The following is a 20983-nucleotide window of genomic DNA, read 5'->3' on the forward strand; positions in this document are numbered from 1 at the left end:
TTTTTTGGGCTTCTAACCATCAATACTTCCAAGGTGTCATGAAGGTATTGTGAGGCTGGTTTCTGGTCAGTTTTTTTTCTTGTGGAAAAGTGCAAACCTCCATGACCCTAATATACAGTACTATACCATACTGTATGATACATCATAGGGCTATGATACTGTATGTGACCAACCTCCTTTGAGAACACTCTAATGTAAAAAGTATCCTTGATGTAAAAAGTATCATCAAATAAATATATAAAAGGTATACATACAGTATAGCATTATGTATAAAAAGAATCATACAATATAATGGCATAATATTTTGTGTTAGCTGTTCATTTCTTTTTTAGTGCTGCTTTGATCTGAAATAAAAATATTTGTATAAATACAATATATGTACAGAATACACACGGTGTGACATAACTAAGTAAAAACAGAAGATATGCATGTGTATTTGACGGACTTCTATAATATTTTTAAAAATAATTTCTGAACTTTGCTGTATTGATGGTCATAACCCAAAACACACACTTGTAAAACAACGACCTGATAGCTATACAAACTTTCCATCACTCAATAGACTGTAGCTATCCTTCCTCGGTTGTTCTCATCATCCTGTCCTACTACTAAATGAATTCTGAATAGGGCTGGGACTATTCATTTGATTCCTTACTGTTTGTATGCCTAAAAGTATTCAAATCTTTTTTTGTTGGTTGCCTCTGTTTCATATACTGAATTCATCCATCTATAAGGTTTCAAATAGGGCTGAGTAATATTATCGTTTTAGCGATATATTGTGATATTTTGAAAGAATTGATATCGTGATATTTTGTTATTAACTATTGTGATACTATAAATTTTTGTCAATAAAAATCCATTTGTTATGCTGTATTAGGCTAAAAATCCTTGTAAGTCATAACCTAGTTACCCCTGCAGAGAGGTGTGAACACCCTAACATAACCTCAAAGCATGTGTTACAATAACTGTTACTGTAAGCAAGGATGACAGTGGTCTTGATGCTACCTTTTAAGACTTCCTGAAGTATACTGAGTAATAATACACTATGTAGCACCAGCTATATTTATAGGTATCGTGAACTATTCAGTATCGTGAATAGTGGCTTTAGTATCAATCGCGATACTAAAATGGCAGTATCGCTCAGCCCTAGTTTCAAATCCTTCATAACAAGTACACAGAAAAATTCGGAATTTTCAACTAGAGTAGGGACCATGGCATATCAATAAAAAGTACTGAAACAAGCTGAAGTAGTGCACGATATTAAATCACAGTAAAACAATAAGAAGTGTAATATCCCTACTGTGCATTTCCATAATGGTATCTTGAGCACAGTAGGGGTATAACACTTCTTATTGTTTTACTGTGATTTAATATCGTGCACTACTCCAACTTGTTTCAGTACTTTTTATCAATGTGCTATGGTCCCTACTCTAGTTGAAAAATTCCAAATTTTTCTATGTACCTGTTTGTTAACTTTTTTTTGTAAATAATTATTATGACTGGTGAACCCATGCATACCGCATCTGAAATGACGCCGCTCGCGCCAGCTATATCAATTATCATCTGAAAAGTGAAGTATCCATTACGGTTTGTTGTCAGCTATTTTCAACCCATTACACAGTATTTCGGATCAAGAACTGTTTGAAAAGCACCGCTGCAATCCATGCATACTGAAAGAAGAAATAGTATCGTGCGCCCCAGCTATATCAACTATCGTCTGAAAGTGAAGTATCCATTACGCTTCGTTGTTGGCTATGTTCAACCCATCACACAGCAGTACGAATCAAGAACTGTTCGAAAAGCACCTCTGCAATCAAAACAGCCACGATGAATAATAGACGACTTCCATTATCAGAAGGGAAGCCATCATATGCTACCGCCAAATCGACACTTTTCGCTGTCAGCCAAGATGAATGGGACACAAAGGAGGACACTGGTAAGTCCATAAAGAATACATTATATGTACTGCAGTATGCCAAAAGGCACCTCTCTGGTTCAAGCGATGTCGAACAGTGAAAAAATCAAGCCTGTAGCCTAAGCCGTTATCGAGTTAGCTTGTATGACAGCATCAGGCAGTCAGTAGAAAATTCCATTAAATAAATTATTTTTAAAATTCCATAGCAACTTGTTGAAAGCATTTTGGGTCAACCTGAAAGCTTGTTTAGGCTTAGTTTTACCTAACCAATACTGCCTCATCGTCGACAGGGAAAATTGAGGCTGTTTTTTTTTGGTGATGTTGCTTTGTGGGCCACGCCTACTCATTTATGGTACTATACAGTACTATTGTACTATATGATAATCCCTACTCTCACATTGGTTTGTTATTTGGACGTTATAATACTTTCTGTGCCTAGAATATCAACTATGAAACAATTCAGTCTTTTGATATGCTACCTTTTATCAGCTTTATACTGCTAAAGAACAGTTTTGTTCATTTGCAATCAAAACATTTGGTTATTAAAATTGTTCTAATTCTGAATCTAACAGATCTCAAATTGTGTGATAGCTCAGCATTGATTGCTACTAATTTACCTTCTGCTAATCGCGAGTATATACTAGCTTTCTCGCTATGGAAAAACTATAGCATGGGTGTGTGGTCATGAGCCAAATATAGCATGAGGTGAAGTCGAGTGCCATTAGTATTTGTCTCTCAACCACACCTTCATGATATATTTTTCATAGTACACTCTCCACTTGAAGGCATCAATAGTAAGCAACCACAAAGAATTCACTGGACTTACAGTGATGAACAGTTTAGTGAACAATTTAAAACTGAGTCATATGATTATTGTAATGGAAACACAAACATTTGCATGAGTAGCCATTTATTTGTTAATTTCTAAGGTAACTTTGTTGATAGCTTTGTTAGTGGGTGTAAGTGTGGTAATTCCAGTGTCTCCGTGGGTTGTGTCACATGCACACAAAGTGACCTTTACTACAACACAAAGGAAAATAAGTACACTTTGATGGAAATATAGCAGAGGAGGTTGGACAAGCTCTAAGCACCACATAAATATATTACCCTTAATTGCATTGTTTTATTTGGTATTTCACATGACCCTCAATAGTCATAATACAAATTTGAAAAATGAAGGGGTTGGCTGGGGTTGATTAGATATTTGGATGGTGCTTCATGTAAGCTTCATGTAAGCTTCAAGGTGATGTACTTTGTTTTGTAAAAGCGCTTGATGATTGGGGTGAAATTAATAAGTTGTGGTTTGGTGTGTAGAACTTCTCCAGACTTGTCACGTACGTATTCTACAAGTACACAAAACATTTTGGAATTTCAACTAGAGTAGGGACCATAGCACATCAATAAAAAGTACTGAAACAAGCTGGAGTAGTGCACGATATTAAATCACAGTAAAACAATAAGAAGTGTTATTATATTCCTACTGTGCAATATCGTGCACTACAGCTTGTTTCAGTACTTGTTTGTTAACTTTTTTTGTAAATAATTTTATTATGACTGGTGAGCCCACATATACCGCATCTGAAATGGTGCCGCGCAGCTATATCGTCTGAAAAGTGAACTATCCATTATGCTTCATTGTCAGCTATGTTCAACCCATTGCAGGGCCAGAGCCCAGAGATTTGAGTAGTCCGGCCATCCATGGACTGCAATGAAGGTCACACTCAGTTTTTATTGATCTAATATGATCTGTAAATCAGAGATTATCTACTTTGGTATAAACAAAAATTTGTCAAAATGAAAGTTTAGTTTTAGATTGTAACTGCATGTTAATAATGCATGACATGCATGATCAATTAGCTCAATGCAGTGTGCCATGCAGATGACTCACTGGGTAATTTTAAGGCAGTTAACACAGATGTAATGGCTTAGACTATAAGCTATATTCTATACTGAATGCTTTATGAGAGTATCACGATGACTGTTCTGTTAGAGTATATTTTGATGACTGCTCAATTAGAGTATCTCAATCTTTTCACTAAAATCAAGTCGGCCAATGCTGGACCGTGGGCTCTGGCCCTGACCCATTGCACAGCATTTCAAATCAAAAACTGTTCGTAAAACACCTCTGCAATCCATGCATACCAAAAGAAAGAAATCATGCTGCGCGTCCCAATTATATTAATTATCGTCTGAAAAGTGAAGTATCCATTATGCTTCACTGTCAGCTATATTCAACCCGTTACACAGCAGTACAAATCAAGAACTGTTCGAAAAGCACCTCTGCAATCAAAATAGCCACTATGAAAAATACGGATGATTTCTGTTTCGAAGGGAAGCTATCACGTGCTACCGCCAAATCGACACCTTTCGCTGTCAGCAAAGATGAATGGGACACAAAGGAGGACACTGGTAAGTCCATGAAGAATGCACTGTACATACTGCAGTATGCCAAAAGGCACCTCTCGGGATGAAGCGACGTCAAACAGTGAAAAAATCAAGCCCGTAGCCTTAGCCGTATCGAGTTACGCTTGTCTGAAGGATTCAGTCAGTCACTCAGTCAGTAGAAAATTCCATTGAATAAAATTTTTAAAATTCCGTAGCAACTTGTTGAAAGCATTTCGGGTCGATCTGAAAGCTTGTTTGGGCTTAGTTTTACCTAACCAATACTGCCTCATCGTCGTCAGGGGAAATTGAGGCTGGTTTTTGGGTGATGTTATTTTATGGGCCACGCCTACTCCTTTGTGGTCCTTACTATACAGTACTATTGTACTGTATGATAATCAGAACAATGATACTTTACTGAATTAAACTAAGATCGATGTATAAACCTCTTCAATAAAACGAGTTTCGCATAATTTGTTTTAGGGGAGCTTAAATCGTGTCCAACCTCCTCTGGAAATATAGCACACTTTGGCACAGTATGGAAATAAAGCACACTTTTCCCTTCAAACTTAGATGGCATCATTCACTAAAGAGTTATAAAGCTCTAGTGGTATTGTTTATGGCATGCTTTCTACCCATGTAGTATTCAATACAACATAATACAATCACAGTAAGGAGTTATATGACAGACATACGTACATCAAACTTTTTATAGTCACGTGGAACTAAGAATTTTTCTGCTGATGTTTGCTGTGCCTGGAAACTTTCCAAAGTGACAATTGCAGTAACAGTTGGAAATACTGGTACATCTATGAATAAACAAAAATATGATACAATTACAGTTATCTTATGGTATCTCTGTATGCAAGGAATGACTCAAGGGGGGAGGGGGGCAAAATAAGGTTTATAAGTGTAAAGGGATGTGCACATGGGCATGTTCCTCTAAGGAATTTTGGTATCTAAGATTGCTTCTAGTGCATTCTTAAATACTTGAAAGTAAACCAAAGTGATCACTGTTTCTGATGCATTCTCAGGTACATTTCTGTACCTATGGGAGTAGGAGCTTGTCAAGGAGTGCCCCCAAGGTTGCATGCTTCCTCCAGAAATTTTTTCAACATTTTAGTCCTGTTAGATCGAATCTATACCAAAACAGCCAGCTGAAAAATAGTGTGGCCCTCCAGATTTACAAAGTTGTGAAATCAAAGGTAGCAGAGGATGCAATGATTCTAATGCCAATCATTTAATGATCATTAAAATGATTGGTGTTAGCATCATTGCAGCCATTTCTTAGCCACCACCTTTGATTTCACAACTTTTCACCCTGGCCTTTTGGAGGGCCACACCCCTTTTCCAAAGCTTAGCTATTTTGGTACAGATATCACTTCTTTCTGTAATAGCAAGCCCCAAAGCTGGTCTATGGCTGGCTTCTCCTTACTGTGGGAGTCATCAAAAAAGAAAGGGGCACAATTATGTGTTTACATATAAGGAAAAATAAGGAATTTTCAGTTTGAATAGGGATCATCAAGAAAGTTGGGAAACTAGGGAGTTGCCTACAACCTACAGATATACTAGTGGACATTAATCCCTAATTGAGTCTATATCCATGACTGAATTAGGGATTAATGTACACTAGTACATATATCTGCAGGTGTAGGCAACACCCTAGTTTCCCTACTTTTTATGATCCCTAATCAAACTTAAAATTCCAAATTTTTCCTTATATGTTTGTTTACTTTTTAATAACATTATTATGACTGATGAACCCACGCATACCGCATCAAAAGAAAATAGAGTGCTAGAGCTAATGTTTTTGTCTAAACACGCACCCCAGTTATCAATTGCTGACTGGAAAGTGAATGGCCATTACACTTCACTTTCAGCTATGTTCAGCCTGGCTGGTACACAGCACTACAAACGAAGAACAATAGAAGAACTTCTGCAATTAATCCAGTCAAAAAATACGGACAATTTGCGTGCCCCAACTATCAATTACTGACTCGTAACGTTTCCCTTTCAGCTATGTTCAGCCTGTTTTAAAACAGTGACAGAATCAAGCCAGAAGCCTTAGCAGTTATTGAATTACGCTTGTCTGAAGGCATTAGTCAGTCAGTCAAGTCAGTCAGTCAAGTCAGTCATTTGAAAGCATTTCAGGCCATACTAAAGGCACTTTTGGACTTGGTTATACCTAACCAATATTGCCAAGGCACCATGAAGGTGTTGTGAGACTGGTTTTAGGGTGATAGTTTGGCCAGAAAAGCCCAAAACTTCATGATCCCTAACATACAGCACTGCCATACTATCATGTATATAGCTATTGATGGCTAGGGACATTCAGCTCAAACTTCAAACAGGAGGTACACCATCGCAAATGCAATATAGCTAATTTCTGTTTAGGTACTAATCAAGCTATGGATGCATGAAAACGGTGTTTTCTTGGTTCCTGTAAAATACTTGGCCACATGATGCATTCTTACTTTGGAAGATTTTCTGAAATTATCACAAGACATTTAATAGAAACTAAAATATACTAATTTAGCTTCTTTCTTCTCCATCACTATTATTAAGGTGGTGCTGAAGTGATTTTGTGAAGCCTTACCAGGCTCACGTTTGTGGTCATGAAAGAAAAAATGTGGTAAACTAGAGAATAATCCAAGGCGCTTAGAAGTATTAAAAGAACCAGCTCTATTACACTATAATACAGCACTAAATATAACAAAACATTATAGGTGGCCGGATATAGAATTTTTTTTTAAATCGTCAAAACTTGAATTTTAGTCTCACTGCCACACTGCCTGACCACAGTCGCAAGGCTAGAGGACAAGCGAAGCAGCACACGGCTACCATTTTAGGCAACAATAACAAACTTACCAGTGGGGTGTGTGCTTTTTGGGGTTCTGATGAGTGTAGGTCCTCTGTGCCTTGTCTTTTATCTTCAATCAGGCTACTTGTCTTCTTCATCCAACAAAACCATATCGAGGCATTAATTGTCTGTATCAATACTTTCTTTCAGCAGCATATTTAAACGACACAGAATTATTTAGCTGGATTTCAGAAGCGTTTCAGTCCCAGCGTTTCAGTCCCAGCGCTTCAGTCTCAGCGCTTCAGTCCCAGCACTTCAGTCCCAGCGCTTCAGTCCCAGCGCTTCAGTCCCAGCACTTCAGTCCCAGCGCTTCAGTCCCAGCGCTTCAGTCCCAGCGCTTCAGTCCCAGCGCTTCAGTCCCAGCGCTTCAGTCCCAGCGCTTCAGTCCCAGCGCTTCAGTCCCAGCACTACTATAAGAGGTATACTAGCTAGATATCTACAACTTCGCGTTTGGGATCCCATTCGTGATAGGTTCACGACCACACCCATCAAATAAGGACTAATAGTGATAGAGTATGGAGACCACACCTCTTAACAATCTAGTTAGCTATTTACTTAACAGTAAACAAGATGACTTCATCCCTTATTGGTCTAGCTGGCTGCACACTCCTTGGCTGACTTGAGATACTCTAATACAACAGTCATGTGTGATAATCTAATAGAACAGTCACAAGTTACACTGTAGCTAGCTGTGCTACAACAAAAACTAGTATTTTTTTAAATGTTAATTTAAAAATGAAGTAGGGAATAAAAAGTAGTGAAACAAGAGATGAATGATGGTACTACAGCATAGCTTGGTGTGAAAGTCCCTACTTTGGCATTTAAATTAACAATTTTTTAAAAATACTAGTATATCACACAATACACAGTACAAGTAAAGATCACACATACAATAAACATCTTTGTGTGCATAAATATGACCAGATCGGCTAAAATTTTACACATTAGGACAATTTAGGAGAAGCCTACATCTTACAATAGAATAAATCTGATAAAATGAGTAAAATACATGTAATATATTGTAAAAATTCTATAAAGTATTGTTGCATTAAGAAAGGTGCTAATGGCAAAAACATCATGTTCACCAAACGAAGAGAGGTTATTACAGGTTTTTGCAATTGACTTTGTCACCTTTTTAATTGACTTTGTCCTGTTTGCAATAGAGTTCGTCGCTTTTGCAGTAGAATTCGTCCGGTTTGCAATTGAATTAGTCGGTTTTGCAATTGAATTAATTGCATTTGCACAAGAATTCATCATAATTATATTGACTGCAATGAACCAGCCGCTCATCACAAGGTGGATCATTTTTGCCATGGAGAATACCACTTGAGACACTACAGGGTAACTGGAGCTAGTTAGAAACATAGCCATGTGAGTGAATTAGCTTGTTCATGAGTGACCACACCCATCGCCAATAGTGAAGCACAATTGTGAATGCTGTTGAAGATGCTGTAGCAGAATAATTATTGCCTTATAAAGAGTTGTTTACAACAGTTGTACTTCAACAAAGATCATGAAGCAGCTGCTACATCTTGTTTTCGTGTTTACTGCAGCTTCCGATATCGTTACAGATGGAATTCTTGTGCAAACATGACGAATTCTAATGCAAAACCGACAAATTCAATTGCAAACGGGACAAATTCTACTGCAAAAGCAATGAACTCTATCGCAAATGGGACAAAGTTAATTGCAAAGGTGACGAATTCAATTGCAAAAACCTGTATGAACATGTGAGATTTTTGTAGATAACATACAACCAATTGCAATAAACAAATTTCTTACTTAATTTTACTGGAAATCCTCTATCTGGAAGCAACTTTAAATTTATGAAATCTCTCAATTTTTGGAAATGTTTATATGGAACAATCACTTCTAATATGTCTAATAACCTATGTACAGTAAAAAGACATCATAAAGGATAAGACATGATAATAATGGTTCACATGTAAGTGTCACACATATACAGTAGATGTACATGACAAAATACACCATTAAAGGGGTCAGTCCCAATTTTGGTACATATATTAAGCTACAGCATATGAGGAACTCCATGATATATTGCACTAGTATAAACAAGAGTTCATAATATTTGTATGGGAGAGAGTATCCAACTACCATATAACCTGTACAAACACAAGTTCCTTTTGATCAAATTAATGCTTCCACTGGCGATAGAGACCTGTTGATTGGTATTGATCAGTGTTGATAAGGTCAAGCCTTTATTCTTTGTAAGACTCAGGTGTTAAGTTTTTCCTGAATATACTCCAGTTAAACATTCTACCTCACCTCTTAATACTATGAACTTTTGGTATAAATCATGACTAGATTATTTTGTAGAGGTGCACAGATATTCCAATATACCAATAACCAATATATTGGCTACAAAATTTACCGATTCCGATACTGATATCTGAACATAAAAAGTTTTCAGACAATAAGCGTTAAAAAAATGTGGCAAAAAGCTGGTCACTAAAATCTATGTAAAGAAAAAATATATATATTGTGAAAAGGGTAGTAGTGATAAAAAAAGTGTATTTAAAAAGTGTGACCAACTTAGGAACCTGGCCATCAAGTGAATCCTGGCCATCAAGTGAATCCTGGCCATCATGAAAATGTTTACAACTTGAGTTTCTTGCCTTAATCATCATACTACCAAGTCAACCATAGGATCCCTTGAACAATTATAGTACTTATGTGTAATATCTGCTTGTATCGCTAAAAAATCTGCTAAAAAGTCAACTTTTCACTGGTACAGTGGGACCTCGTCCACCTGAACCTGCTGCCTGTTCATAACTTTACAACTCTGAATGTTACCAGCTCCAAAGATGAAACTTCAGCACAGCAGTTCCTTTACTATATTACTGCTTTTTTCATAACTATATAATAGCCTTGTACCAAATTTAGTTGTCAAAGTACATTCATAGTACAGTCAATGTAAATAGTATTCATTTCCACAATCAAATGTTAGGAAAGACATACACACATAAGCAGTCACAGAAATATTTTTGAAAATATGACATTCTTTGGGGCCAGATTATGTATTGATTTTTTAGTCAGCAATGCCAGAACTTACTTTGAAACATCAAGTAAACATGAATCAGCCTGTCAAAATTACCAAATTAAATATCATTGAAATACCTGCATAAAACACTCACAATTGCTGTAGAAGCTTTATATGTTCTTCTTTCTTCGTGATATTCAATTGGTCGACCAGGATGAACTCTTCTCCTATAACACAATATACAGGGGTAGGTAAAAACAGTGGACCCAGGGACCAAGGACCTGGGGACCCATGGGTATCCAACTCTTCTTGGAATTTTATACACTTCATAATATTCTATACCTGTACTAGGTACCTCTGCAAGTAGTCTTGCATGGTCAATCCACTTTTTCCCCCGTCACGATGTCTCACGCAATGTTTAATACCAATTAGAAATTATAAAAAAGTGTGTGAAGCCGACTACATTTCTCGGCATTTATAGGCCACTTGCCTGCTGCACTATGGGCATACCAGTCTACTATGTTGCCTAGCTACTAAAGTTTAGAAACATTGTGCAAATTCACCATAATGTACGAAGTCTGGTTGTTGGGCTGCTGGACTGAAACTTGCTTAGCTAGTAATCGCTATTTCCCCTGAATATTTTGTATGCATAATGTTTCTAAACTTTAGTAGCTATAGTCGACATAATAGACTAGTATGTTCATTATGCAGCAGGCAGGTACAGTCAATTTCAGTAACTTTTTCAGAGGCGCCTATTATTTTTAATTGGTATTAAACGTCGTGCAAGACACCATGACAGGGAAAATGTGGATTGGCCATGCAAAGACTATACTTGCAGAGGTACCTAGTACAAGTGTGGAGTGTATAAAATTCCAAGAAGAGTTGGATACCTGTGGGTCCCCAGGTCCACCGTTTTTAGCTACCCAATATACAGTAACTATGTAAGTTGATTACAAGATGACTTGTATACCAGGGTTGGAACCAGGTCAGGTCATCCAATTATCTGGGTTACATTTTGTCTGGATTGAGTGGATCTCATTTACTTTATAGATATCCAGATCAGATCACATGTGATAATACAGATCAGATCACATGTGATAATAAATTAACTAGATGTGTACCGATATGGGGTTTTGACATTTATTGATACCCGATACTAATATCATCGAGAAGCCAATGATAGTTAATCCCATATTTGCATTACACATTTTAACAATCAAAGTTTATTTATACCATTTAGTAACATACGTATGTATTTATATACTAGTGGTTTGGCTTCTATTGCACAATCCAGACAATTAGGCAGCCACAAATATTTTAATGTATCCTCCCATGAAGCCTTAAAATGGATATTTTTACATTTTTAAAAATGATAGTTAGATGGTCAGGTTAACTGGTCAATCGTAGTCCCAGCATCACAGAATTCGGGAAGAGGCGCTCAATCAGAATGAATCACATGTGGTACAAAATAGTTAGAAGCACGCATGTGCAAAGAGTGAACATACACGAGGCAGCAGTGTAATCTATTTTGTTTTTGAGATAAGACTCAATGGCATCACCGGAACTTCCAGACAAGGGGGACACTAGGACAGACCCAGTGATCGACAAAGGAGACGGTATCAAACCACTTGGGGCTTGGGGCTCAGGGATGACGAACACAGTTGTGTTCTCGACCGAATACGCAAAGGTTAGGTGGGTGGCTAAGAAGGGTATCGAACGAACGTCCCGGGTCAAGCGAATTGCCAGGGTTGAGCACGGAGCTCAGAGTACCCTTTGTGAACGGGACTACCAGGGCACACATAGGCCTTTTTTGTTTTGTTGTTTATTTTTTTTCAGGGAAAGCGACAAGAGAGGGTGACGGTCGACTCGAACTTACAAGGATGGCCCTGGGGGAAAATTTGAAAACACATGTACTAACCATTTTTCCCTTTTCTTTGTTATTTTATTAGGTCCACTGGGAGTATGCCCCACAGCAAGGGATCTGCAGGGTATACCGCTGGCCGATCCAGGAGCACCGCCAAACGTCAGCTCGAGCCTTGCAGTGGGTGGAACGTCACCAGACCATCGCCTGGACCTACAGAATACTTGGGCCAACAGCAAGAGAGACTCGGGTTCAGGACTGCCACTCAACCCAGGAAAGCAGGCAACCAGATGAGTTAATGTTGGGGCCGGCCTGTCACCTGTATCACAAAAACTGGCACAACACATCCATCAATGGGAGTTCATTGACATGACAGAGCTACTTCCAGAAGTCCAATTATTTGGGGGAACTGAAGAGGGGAAAGCAGGCAATAAGAGGCCCACAGTGACGGATATACTCACATGGGTGCAATGTTTTGGGAATTATATGCTAGCCCCATGCTACCCGGACTCAATCCCAGAGCTGATGGCCTATATGATGGAGATCGTGGGACAGGCAAAGCGCTTTCGAGGAAAAACATGGGTGCTGTACAACGCAATATTTCGCAGGCAGGTAGCAGCATCAGGGAACCGCCGTTGGTCAGAAGTCAATAACACTCTTCATGCTTCCTGTTACTCAGCGTCAGGCTTGGGGTGAGAACTCTGTATGTCGCACGCACACACAACTAAAGAGTACTCACTCCACAAAACAGATGATAGACCCCTCAAGTGTGCTCCCGGCTGCAAGTCACAGCAGACTGGGGTGGAGGCAGTTACCACCTTCAGGAGAGGTGTGCAGGTCCTGGAACGAGAACAGACGTCGATTCCCACATTGCTGCCACATGCATGTATGCAGCACATGCACGGAGAAATCACCCAGCCGTAGTGTGCCAATGGACCCGAAAACCCCCAGGACCACCAGGATTCAGGGCGAGGAACAGTGGACAGGGCTGGCCACCCTCCTGAAGAAAAGCAAAGTGACAGGAATGATCTAGGGTAGCTATTCTCACACTTATTGATCAATTGTTAATAAAATTATGAATAATTCAACAGCAGTTGAGTACCACGGGTGGCGTAGCCACAGCGAGAATGGACGAGTACTATGCAGTACTATCGTACTGTATGATAAGCCATACGTAGTTCTAAAACTTTTTCTGACATTCTGAACAGTTCCAAAATTTCTACACAATAATGAAACTGCCACAATAACGCTAACTGCATTGATACCTTTCACAATAATTTCATTATCACATAGCTCAGACCACACTAACTTTAAACCACATGTGTATGATATTACTAAAAGTTTACTTAGTGAAAAATAACTGCTGTAACAACAGATATGAAGTGATAAAATTACAAACTCATTTTATCATTATTTCTCTTCATCTCATATTTATGGTAACAGCCAAATTACCAATAAATAAATAAAATATGGGATGATTCACACTATTAAACAAAACAACAGTAATAAAACTGTAAAAACATTCACCTGTGAAGTTGCAAACATCAAAAATTTTATGAATACAGTATACAAAACACTGAACACCTTTTATCTGCTGACTCGTATCCACTAATGTAGTCATCCCATGTTACAGTTGATTGGGGAGGCGGGGATAGTGACTTCCGTACTTCTTTTACTTCATCACTCTGAAATGACTACCTTACTGCCATGACATGTGTGTATTCATGTATTATAGGGCTGTGTGATAATGAAAAAAACCTATTTTGATAAATTTAATAACAAAAACCATTTTATCATGATAAATGATATCTCAAAAATGAAATATTGTCATAGACAAGCATAGTTTTGTTTCAGCATTACCACAGCTTACTCACAAGAGTACCATCTGCCTGCTTCTAATATGCGATAGTCTACGGAGATTTACTAATATCTTGAGACATCAATAATATAAAATTATCATAATAATGACATAGGTATCACGATAAGTATGTTATCGTTATTATCACACAGCCCTAAACATATTTCTATGTAAGTATGTTATTTACAATGAAACACAGTGTTATATACCAGAAGCTCATCGAATCCTATGGACAAGGGAACGTGTAACTCCGTACACTACCAATACTACAGGCGAAATTCAAATGTAGCATCCAGTGTTACTATGTATATAATTGGTTACATCATTCTTATGTGCAACAGGAATACACTGAATGGGCTGATACTGCATCATCTTGTGTGTTTCGATAGGAAGATGGTTGAGTCAGAAGGTAATGCTTGGAATAGTCAAGCAGAATAATTTTGTGTGATTGGCAACTGTATAAAGACTGTCCTGTTAAGCCTGTGCTACTACTCCTCTGTCGTGCCATTGAACTTCATTTCCATAGCTTTGCTTTGTCACAGTGGAAATGTGACGTACTCGAGCATGCACTTACACATAATATCCGAATTAGAAAAATTTTAAAAGTTACTTATTATAGTACATGGCAGCTATATTTGAATTTTGCTGTTTACGGAGTTACATGCTCCCTTGTCTGTAGGATTCAATGTGCTCATGTGTATACATATGTAATACACCACAATTACATTTAGAAACATAAGTACCTGTTCAAGATCTTTACTACTTAGATCACCAGCTTCTAATTTTTTTCTCATATGCTGCAAAGATCAAGATGCACAACATGTCATGTAGTCAAGGAAAGCCATTACATCCAGGTGTGTAAGTGTATATATACAGGAACCAAGAAAACGTGAATTTGTATTTCTAACCAAAAATAGCCCCTTCTTCTGTGAAATCTCCCTCAAGTTGGCACAAGCAAATTCAAGATTCAAAAGTCATCTTATTTTTTTTCATTCGTTTTCTTCCGATTATTTTTCCTTTCGCGCCACTTACAAAAATTACTATAACTCATACAGGTTTTCTTCAAATTTGGAGGGCATAAAGAGCATAATACAGCACAACTCTATCCCACTGAAGCCCTACATCAAAGTAAAAAACTGGAAGTATATGGTAGTTAAACCCCGAGAATGGTAGTTAAACTCCAGTGCATAATATGGAAGACAACAGAATATATATTTATACATTCAATTGAAAGAAGTGCAATCAAAGCACATTGTGACTGGATCTGTGAAAACCCGACACGATAACACTTTTTTCAAATTCCAGTTATTACATATTTATAATCTACTTAGCCAAGTGTACCCTCTGACAAAGTTTCAGCCTCATATACCAATAACTTTTGGAATTACAGCCCTACAAAGTAGCAACAACAGAAAAATCAATTTGTACAGCAAGTATAGGGAAAATAATTTACAGGCACTTACTATAACAATTGTAACTTAATAACGGATTGACGTACAGAGCTGAAATTTTTTCACCATCGTGTTCACCATGAATAGGGGAATCGATTACTGGGTAAGTTTGTCCTTTTATTGCCTTTCTTCACTGCATACAAAGGCAAAATTCATGAAGAAAAATTGATCACGTACAAACTAGGGTTGAGACGAAGTATTCGAATAATCCGAAGCTTCGAAGCTGACAGAGGCTTCGGATCTGCCAATGCTCATTCGAATATTCGCACGTTTATATATATGCATGCGCACTGCACACTTTTGTTAAGGAAAAAAATGGTGTCAGACAATAAGGACGGTGCAGTTGGAAATAAAATAGTTTCGGATGTGTGGAAGTTTTACACGAAACTTCACGACCGTAGGAAAGCTGTATGCACTATTTGAAGAAAGAATTCGCCTATTTAGGTGGCACAACAAACCTCCGGAATCACCTCGCATCGAAGCACTCAATGCTTTACTGTCCGGACAATGAGATGACCATGACAGAGAACAGGAAGACGTCTACCCTTGATGGATTTGTAAGACCTGCAAAATGCAGTGCAAAGAATATAAGCGACTGAGTGACTAATATGATTGTTCAAGACCTACGCCCCATTCGAACTGTTGAATGCAATGGTTTGCATAACTTAATGAAGTACTTGGAGCCGGGGTATGTCTTACCAAGCAGAAAACAATTTACCGCTGATATCAACCTTAAACACGCAACTTACAAAAACCATCTGAAAGAAAAGCTACGTGAGGAAGCAGTGTATATATCGTTAACTACAGATATATGGACAAGCATCGCCACAGAAAGTTACATCACTGTAACAGCACATTACATTGATAACAACTGGGTGCTACAAGCTTTTGTATTGGAAACCTTACCTTTCCCAGAGCAGCACACGGGGATAAACATTACACAAAAGTTGAAGAAATGGTGGGAGAATGGGAGATTTTGGATACTGTCAGGATGGTTAGTCATGACCAGGGTTCCAACATGAAGGCTGCCATGGAAGTTTTGCATAATGAACTAAACTGGCAGAACTTACATTGCACTGCTCACTGCCTTCAACTCTGTATTCTAGCTGGGTTTAAAATTAACTCCATCGACAGGCTACTTGCCGCTGCGAAAAAGATAGTTACACACTTTCACCAGTGTGATAGCTTCCAAAGCTCTTGAACAGAAACAAATTGAAATGAACATGCCTGGTAAAAAATTAATCAGCAGTTGTGTCACTCGATGCAACTCAACATATGAGATGTTAGATCGCGTGTTGAAACTCTGGTGGCCTATAACTGCTGTTCTTTCGGATAGTAAAGTAACAAAACTCAGTGACAGGTAATTGGATTTAAAATCTGAGCAAAGGAAACTAGTCGAAGAATTAGTAGAGGTTTTAGAAAAGTTTAGTACTGCAACAACTTTTTTGAGTTATGAGGAGAATGTGTCAATGTTAGCTGTGTTTCCAATATTACATGGTATCATTGACCAGCTAGTGCCAAACGTGTCAGATTCTGGTGTAATCAAGCAATTCAAAGAAATTGTATCATTAGAGATCTCCGAGAGGTTTGAGCTCAATTCTCTTGATTCTGCACACCAAATGTTACTGACAGCTATTATTAACCCTAGATTTAAAAATCTCACCTTGGGTAGATACACAGAAAGTGAACAAGACTCCCTAAAGAAAGGAATCGTAGAGCCAATGGAGATGTATAAAGTGTATGAAGAGCATGAGCATGGTTCACAAACTTCACATGAGCCTTCTCCATCTGATGTAAAGCAACCAAAGAGATTGACTGCTTTAGACAAACTTCTTGGTGAGGAAGCAGCAGTGTCCCTCAGCTCAGAGCTGGAAAAGTATTTGACTGAACCTCCTCCACCTAGACGAGACAATCCACTTGTATGGTGGCAATTGAATGCTGGTCGCTTTAAAGTTGTTTAATATGTGGCTAGATGACTACTGTGCATACCAGCTACTACCACTTCTTCAGAAAGAGTATTCTCTACAGCAGGTTTGACAGTCACTAAGTTAAGAAGTAATTTAAAGTCAAAAATGTTGATGCATTAATTTTTTTGAACAAAAACTTATCCAAGTTATCAATACATTAACTATTCAATTTTTTTAATTTACTGTTTTGTATGCATGAACTATTCAAACTGTTCTCTGATCAAGTGTTTTTGTATGAACTATTCAACTGTTTGATTTTGTTTGTTTTTATTATTATTATTATTATTATTACTAGGACCGCGTCACATACAACCAAGTACATACACCAACGTGACAGCCCCCCGGTGAGGCTATTAGGTAGTGAATGCATTATCCCCAAATCAACTCAATATGTCACAGTAGTGACAGATATAACACAATAGTGGCATCGTAACTAAAGGCCACCAGTAGCTAAGTGCCAGTACATCATTGGTGTGGTATAAATGGCACAGTGATGTGTACAAAGTATATGTATACAAAACATACAGGAGAGAACTATACATTATTGCAGTATTGTATGCAGCAATACATTATAGGCAACATCACCATGCAGATAAAAATTATTAGCCAACATACAGCAATGCATATCAACATCAACTAGAGCTAAGTAAGGTTCATCAGTGATGTAGCAATGGCACAGTGATGGGTGACACACCATAGTTATGCATACACAACTTTCAGGAGATAGCTACACAATGCTGTAGGCGTATGCAAGCCAGATGAACCAGATAAAGGAAGACAGCCAAGCCACTAGAGCCTAGTAGCTACGCCAGGTGAAGGCAAAAAAGATTAAGCACGTATTGAATTGCCTGACACCAACACAAAGAAAGTTCGCCATGCCAGCTGCACAAGACAAAATTGTTTACTTGTATTTTATATGTAACTGTAAGCTTATTGTAAAGAGCGTGGCATATGTCAGTTTAATGTTTTCTTGTATTGTTTATTTACATGAATGAATCCACTGGCAGCTGGCATGGAGACTTGAGATGTTACAAACATAAAAACTTACTTGTAATCTTCTTGTTTACACAAGTGGCTTCTGGCTCTCCTGCACGGGCATCACTAATCTTCTTCGCGCAATATGTAAGTAATTAAGCAAGGGTGTGGTACTGGGCGTTATATAGAATTACACGTATGGTCAAGTCATCAGCACAAACAGGAGCGACGATTATACGTTTGTGCCTTCATTCACAGGCGAATCTATCCCCGGTTAGTTCATGTCTCTAGGCCTCGTAGTTTTCTCAAACATTAATTATTAATTATTTAATTATTTATTTATTTATTTATTTAATTATTTATTTATTTATTTATTTATGACGTAATTTTAACCGCGTTTCGTATTATTCTTAGTACTTGGTTATATAACTAGGACCGCGTCACATACAACCAAGTACATACACCAACGTGACAGCCCCCTGGTGAGGCTATTAGGTGGTGAAGGCACAATCCCCAAATCAACTCAATATGTCACAGTAGTGACAGATACAACACAATAGTGGCACCGTAGCTAAAGGCTACCATTAGCTAAGTGCCAGTACATCATTGGTGTGGTAATGGCACAGTGATGTGTACACAGTATATGTATACAAAACATACAGGAGAGAACTATACATTATTGCAGTATTGCATGCAGCAATACATTATAGGCAACATCACCAGATAAAAATTATTAGCCAATATACAGCACAGTATATCAACATCAACTAGAGCTAAATAAGGTTCATCAGTAACAGTGGCACAGTGACGGGTGACACACTATAATTATGCATACACAACTTGCAGGATAGCTACACAATACTGTAGGAGTATGCAAGCCAGATGAACCAGATAAAGGAAGACAGCCAAGTCAGCCAGAAACTAGTAGCTAAGCCACTGAGGTGAAGGCAAAAAAGATTAAGCATGTATTGAATTGCCTGACACCAACACAAAGGAAGTTCACCATGCCAGCTGCACCAGACAAGATTGTTTACTTGTATTTTATATGTAACTGTATTGTAAAGAGCATGGCATGTGTTTTAATGTTTTCTTGTATAGTTTAATTACATACTTTATGTGAATGAATCCACTAGCAGCTGGCATGGAGACTTGAGGCATTACAAACATATAAACTTACTTGTAATCTTTTTACATGTAAAGTGGCCTCTGGCTCTCCTGCAGTCACTCGACCGACATTCGCTAATCTTCTCCTTCGCGCAATCTATAATTAAGTAAGGGTGTGGTACTGGGAGTTATATAGAATTACACGTATGGTCAAGCAGGGGCGTAGCCAAGGGTGGGCATGGGCCCAACCATCACAGTTTCTTGCCAATCATCACAAACTTTTGCCCAACCATCACAAGTAGCTTAAGATTCACGCGAGGGTTCACAGCAGCACACAAAACAACCCTACTTTAATATTGTAAAGCGTAAACGAGTACCTCATTTGTTGAACCATGACTTCGAAGAAGGGATCGAGATAGATGGTGTATCACGTGATCCATTACGCAGTAAATCCCTTTGGAAGTCCCTATAATTACACTTCATGTAGACGCACGTGCTATTCTCCATGGTGCGGTTTTAATTCGAAATTTAAAATGGAGTTGAAGCGTGGTACACTATCACTATCAAGTCCACTATAGTCGTGGTACTGTATCTCTAAGTCACAGTGAGTGATAAGCATCAGTAGGACTCAGTATGGATGGTGTGGCTGGCAGCAAAAGACTTTCGTTTGACTTGTCAAGCGTATTTGATAAGGAAAGTACCGTATAGTCTAACTTACTGCTGACAGGAAAACGTCCTCTTCTAGATTACAATAATGGCATATACAAATGGAGCTGGAAATGGAGAAAAGGTCAAGTCATTATAAAGTGTCACATGCACAATTTGTACTGATTAACCGAGTCATGGTTTACACCAGGTTCATGCAAAATGTACATTGGCTGCTATAAGTCTGGGACGAAGCTTTCTTGGCATGCTGATATTTGTGATGTGACTCGTAGTTCATAAATTAGCGCCCCGGCCTTTAATTGGGGCCATGTGGCGTTTACTTGAAAGAGCATTACGTATCGTTGTGGTGGTTGGTCTGTAAGCTATATACTGCCACTTGATTGCAGTAAATATGTGATGAACTGTTTACATTGTAGGTTTAGCAACTTGATGTCACATGATGCTCAGCCGATCATCTGTGGATGCCTGCCCTACAAGTTTATTAGAATAGAATATAGCTAGTAAATGTTTGCATGCAAGCAACATTTGTTTACACTATAGCATAGGTAGCTGTAGGCCTTGTATGCATACAATTTTCATATTTTTCTTTGATAATGTCTCACAAAAAACTTGTATGTAGTTCAGTTGATGTTATGCCCAACCATCAAATGTTGGCTGGCTACGCCCCTGTGGTCAAGTCATCAGCACGAACGGGCGCAACGATTATACATTTGTGCCTTCGTTTACAGGCGAATCTATCCCCGGTTAGTTCATGTCTCTAGACCTCATAGTTTTCAAGAACATTACTTATTTATTTATTACATAATTTTAACCGTATTTCATATTATCTTTAGTACTTGGTTGTATAATTAACTGTTTTGTAGTATTCCTATTTAAACTATTAAGTGTATTCATATTATGCTTATATGACTATATACAGTTGTCATGAAAACTTTTGTATCTA

At 38.1% G+C, this 20983-nt stretch overlaps 1 protein-coding gene across 3 annotated transcripts in view; it reads right to left on the reverse strand.

The window, feature by feature from the left end:
• Positions 1–213: 213 nt before the first annotated feature.
• The window catches only part of LOC136256905 (ankyrin repeat domain-containing protein 13C-like), a 54088-nt gene continuing 33318 nt past the window's right edge, over positions 214–20983 (reverse strand). For 2 of the 3 annotated variants that reach the window (XM_066049968.1, XM_066049969.1), the window contains exons 13-19: positions 14621–14674; positions 13604–13713; positions 10313–10385; positions 10231–10259; positions 8940–9046; positions 4997–5106; positions 214–344 (exon numbers count right to left, since the gene is read on the reverse strand). In XM_066049968.1, coding sequence (XP_065906040.1) covers positions 318–344; positions 4997–5106; positions 8940–9046; positions 10231–10259; positions 10313–10385; positions 13604–13713; positions 14621–14674 — 510 coding nt within the window. In that variant the 3' untranslated portion in view covers positions 214–317. The remainder of the gene's footprint in view (positions 345–4996; positions 5107–8939; positions 9047–10230; positions 10260–10312; positions 10386–13603; positions 13714–14620; positions 14675–20983) is intronic. The other variant, XM_066049970.1, reaches the window with a different exon arrangement.

This window comes from Dysidea avara, chromosome 5 (assembly GCF_963678975.1).
Source record: "Dysidea avara chromosome 5, odDysAvar1.4, whole genome shotgun sequence".
Classification (NCBI taxonomy): Eukaryota; Metazoa; Porifera; class Demospongiae; order Dictyoceratida; family Dysideidae; genus Dysidea; species Dysidea avara.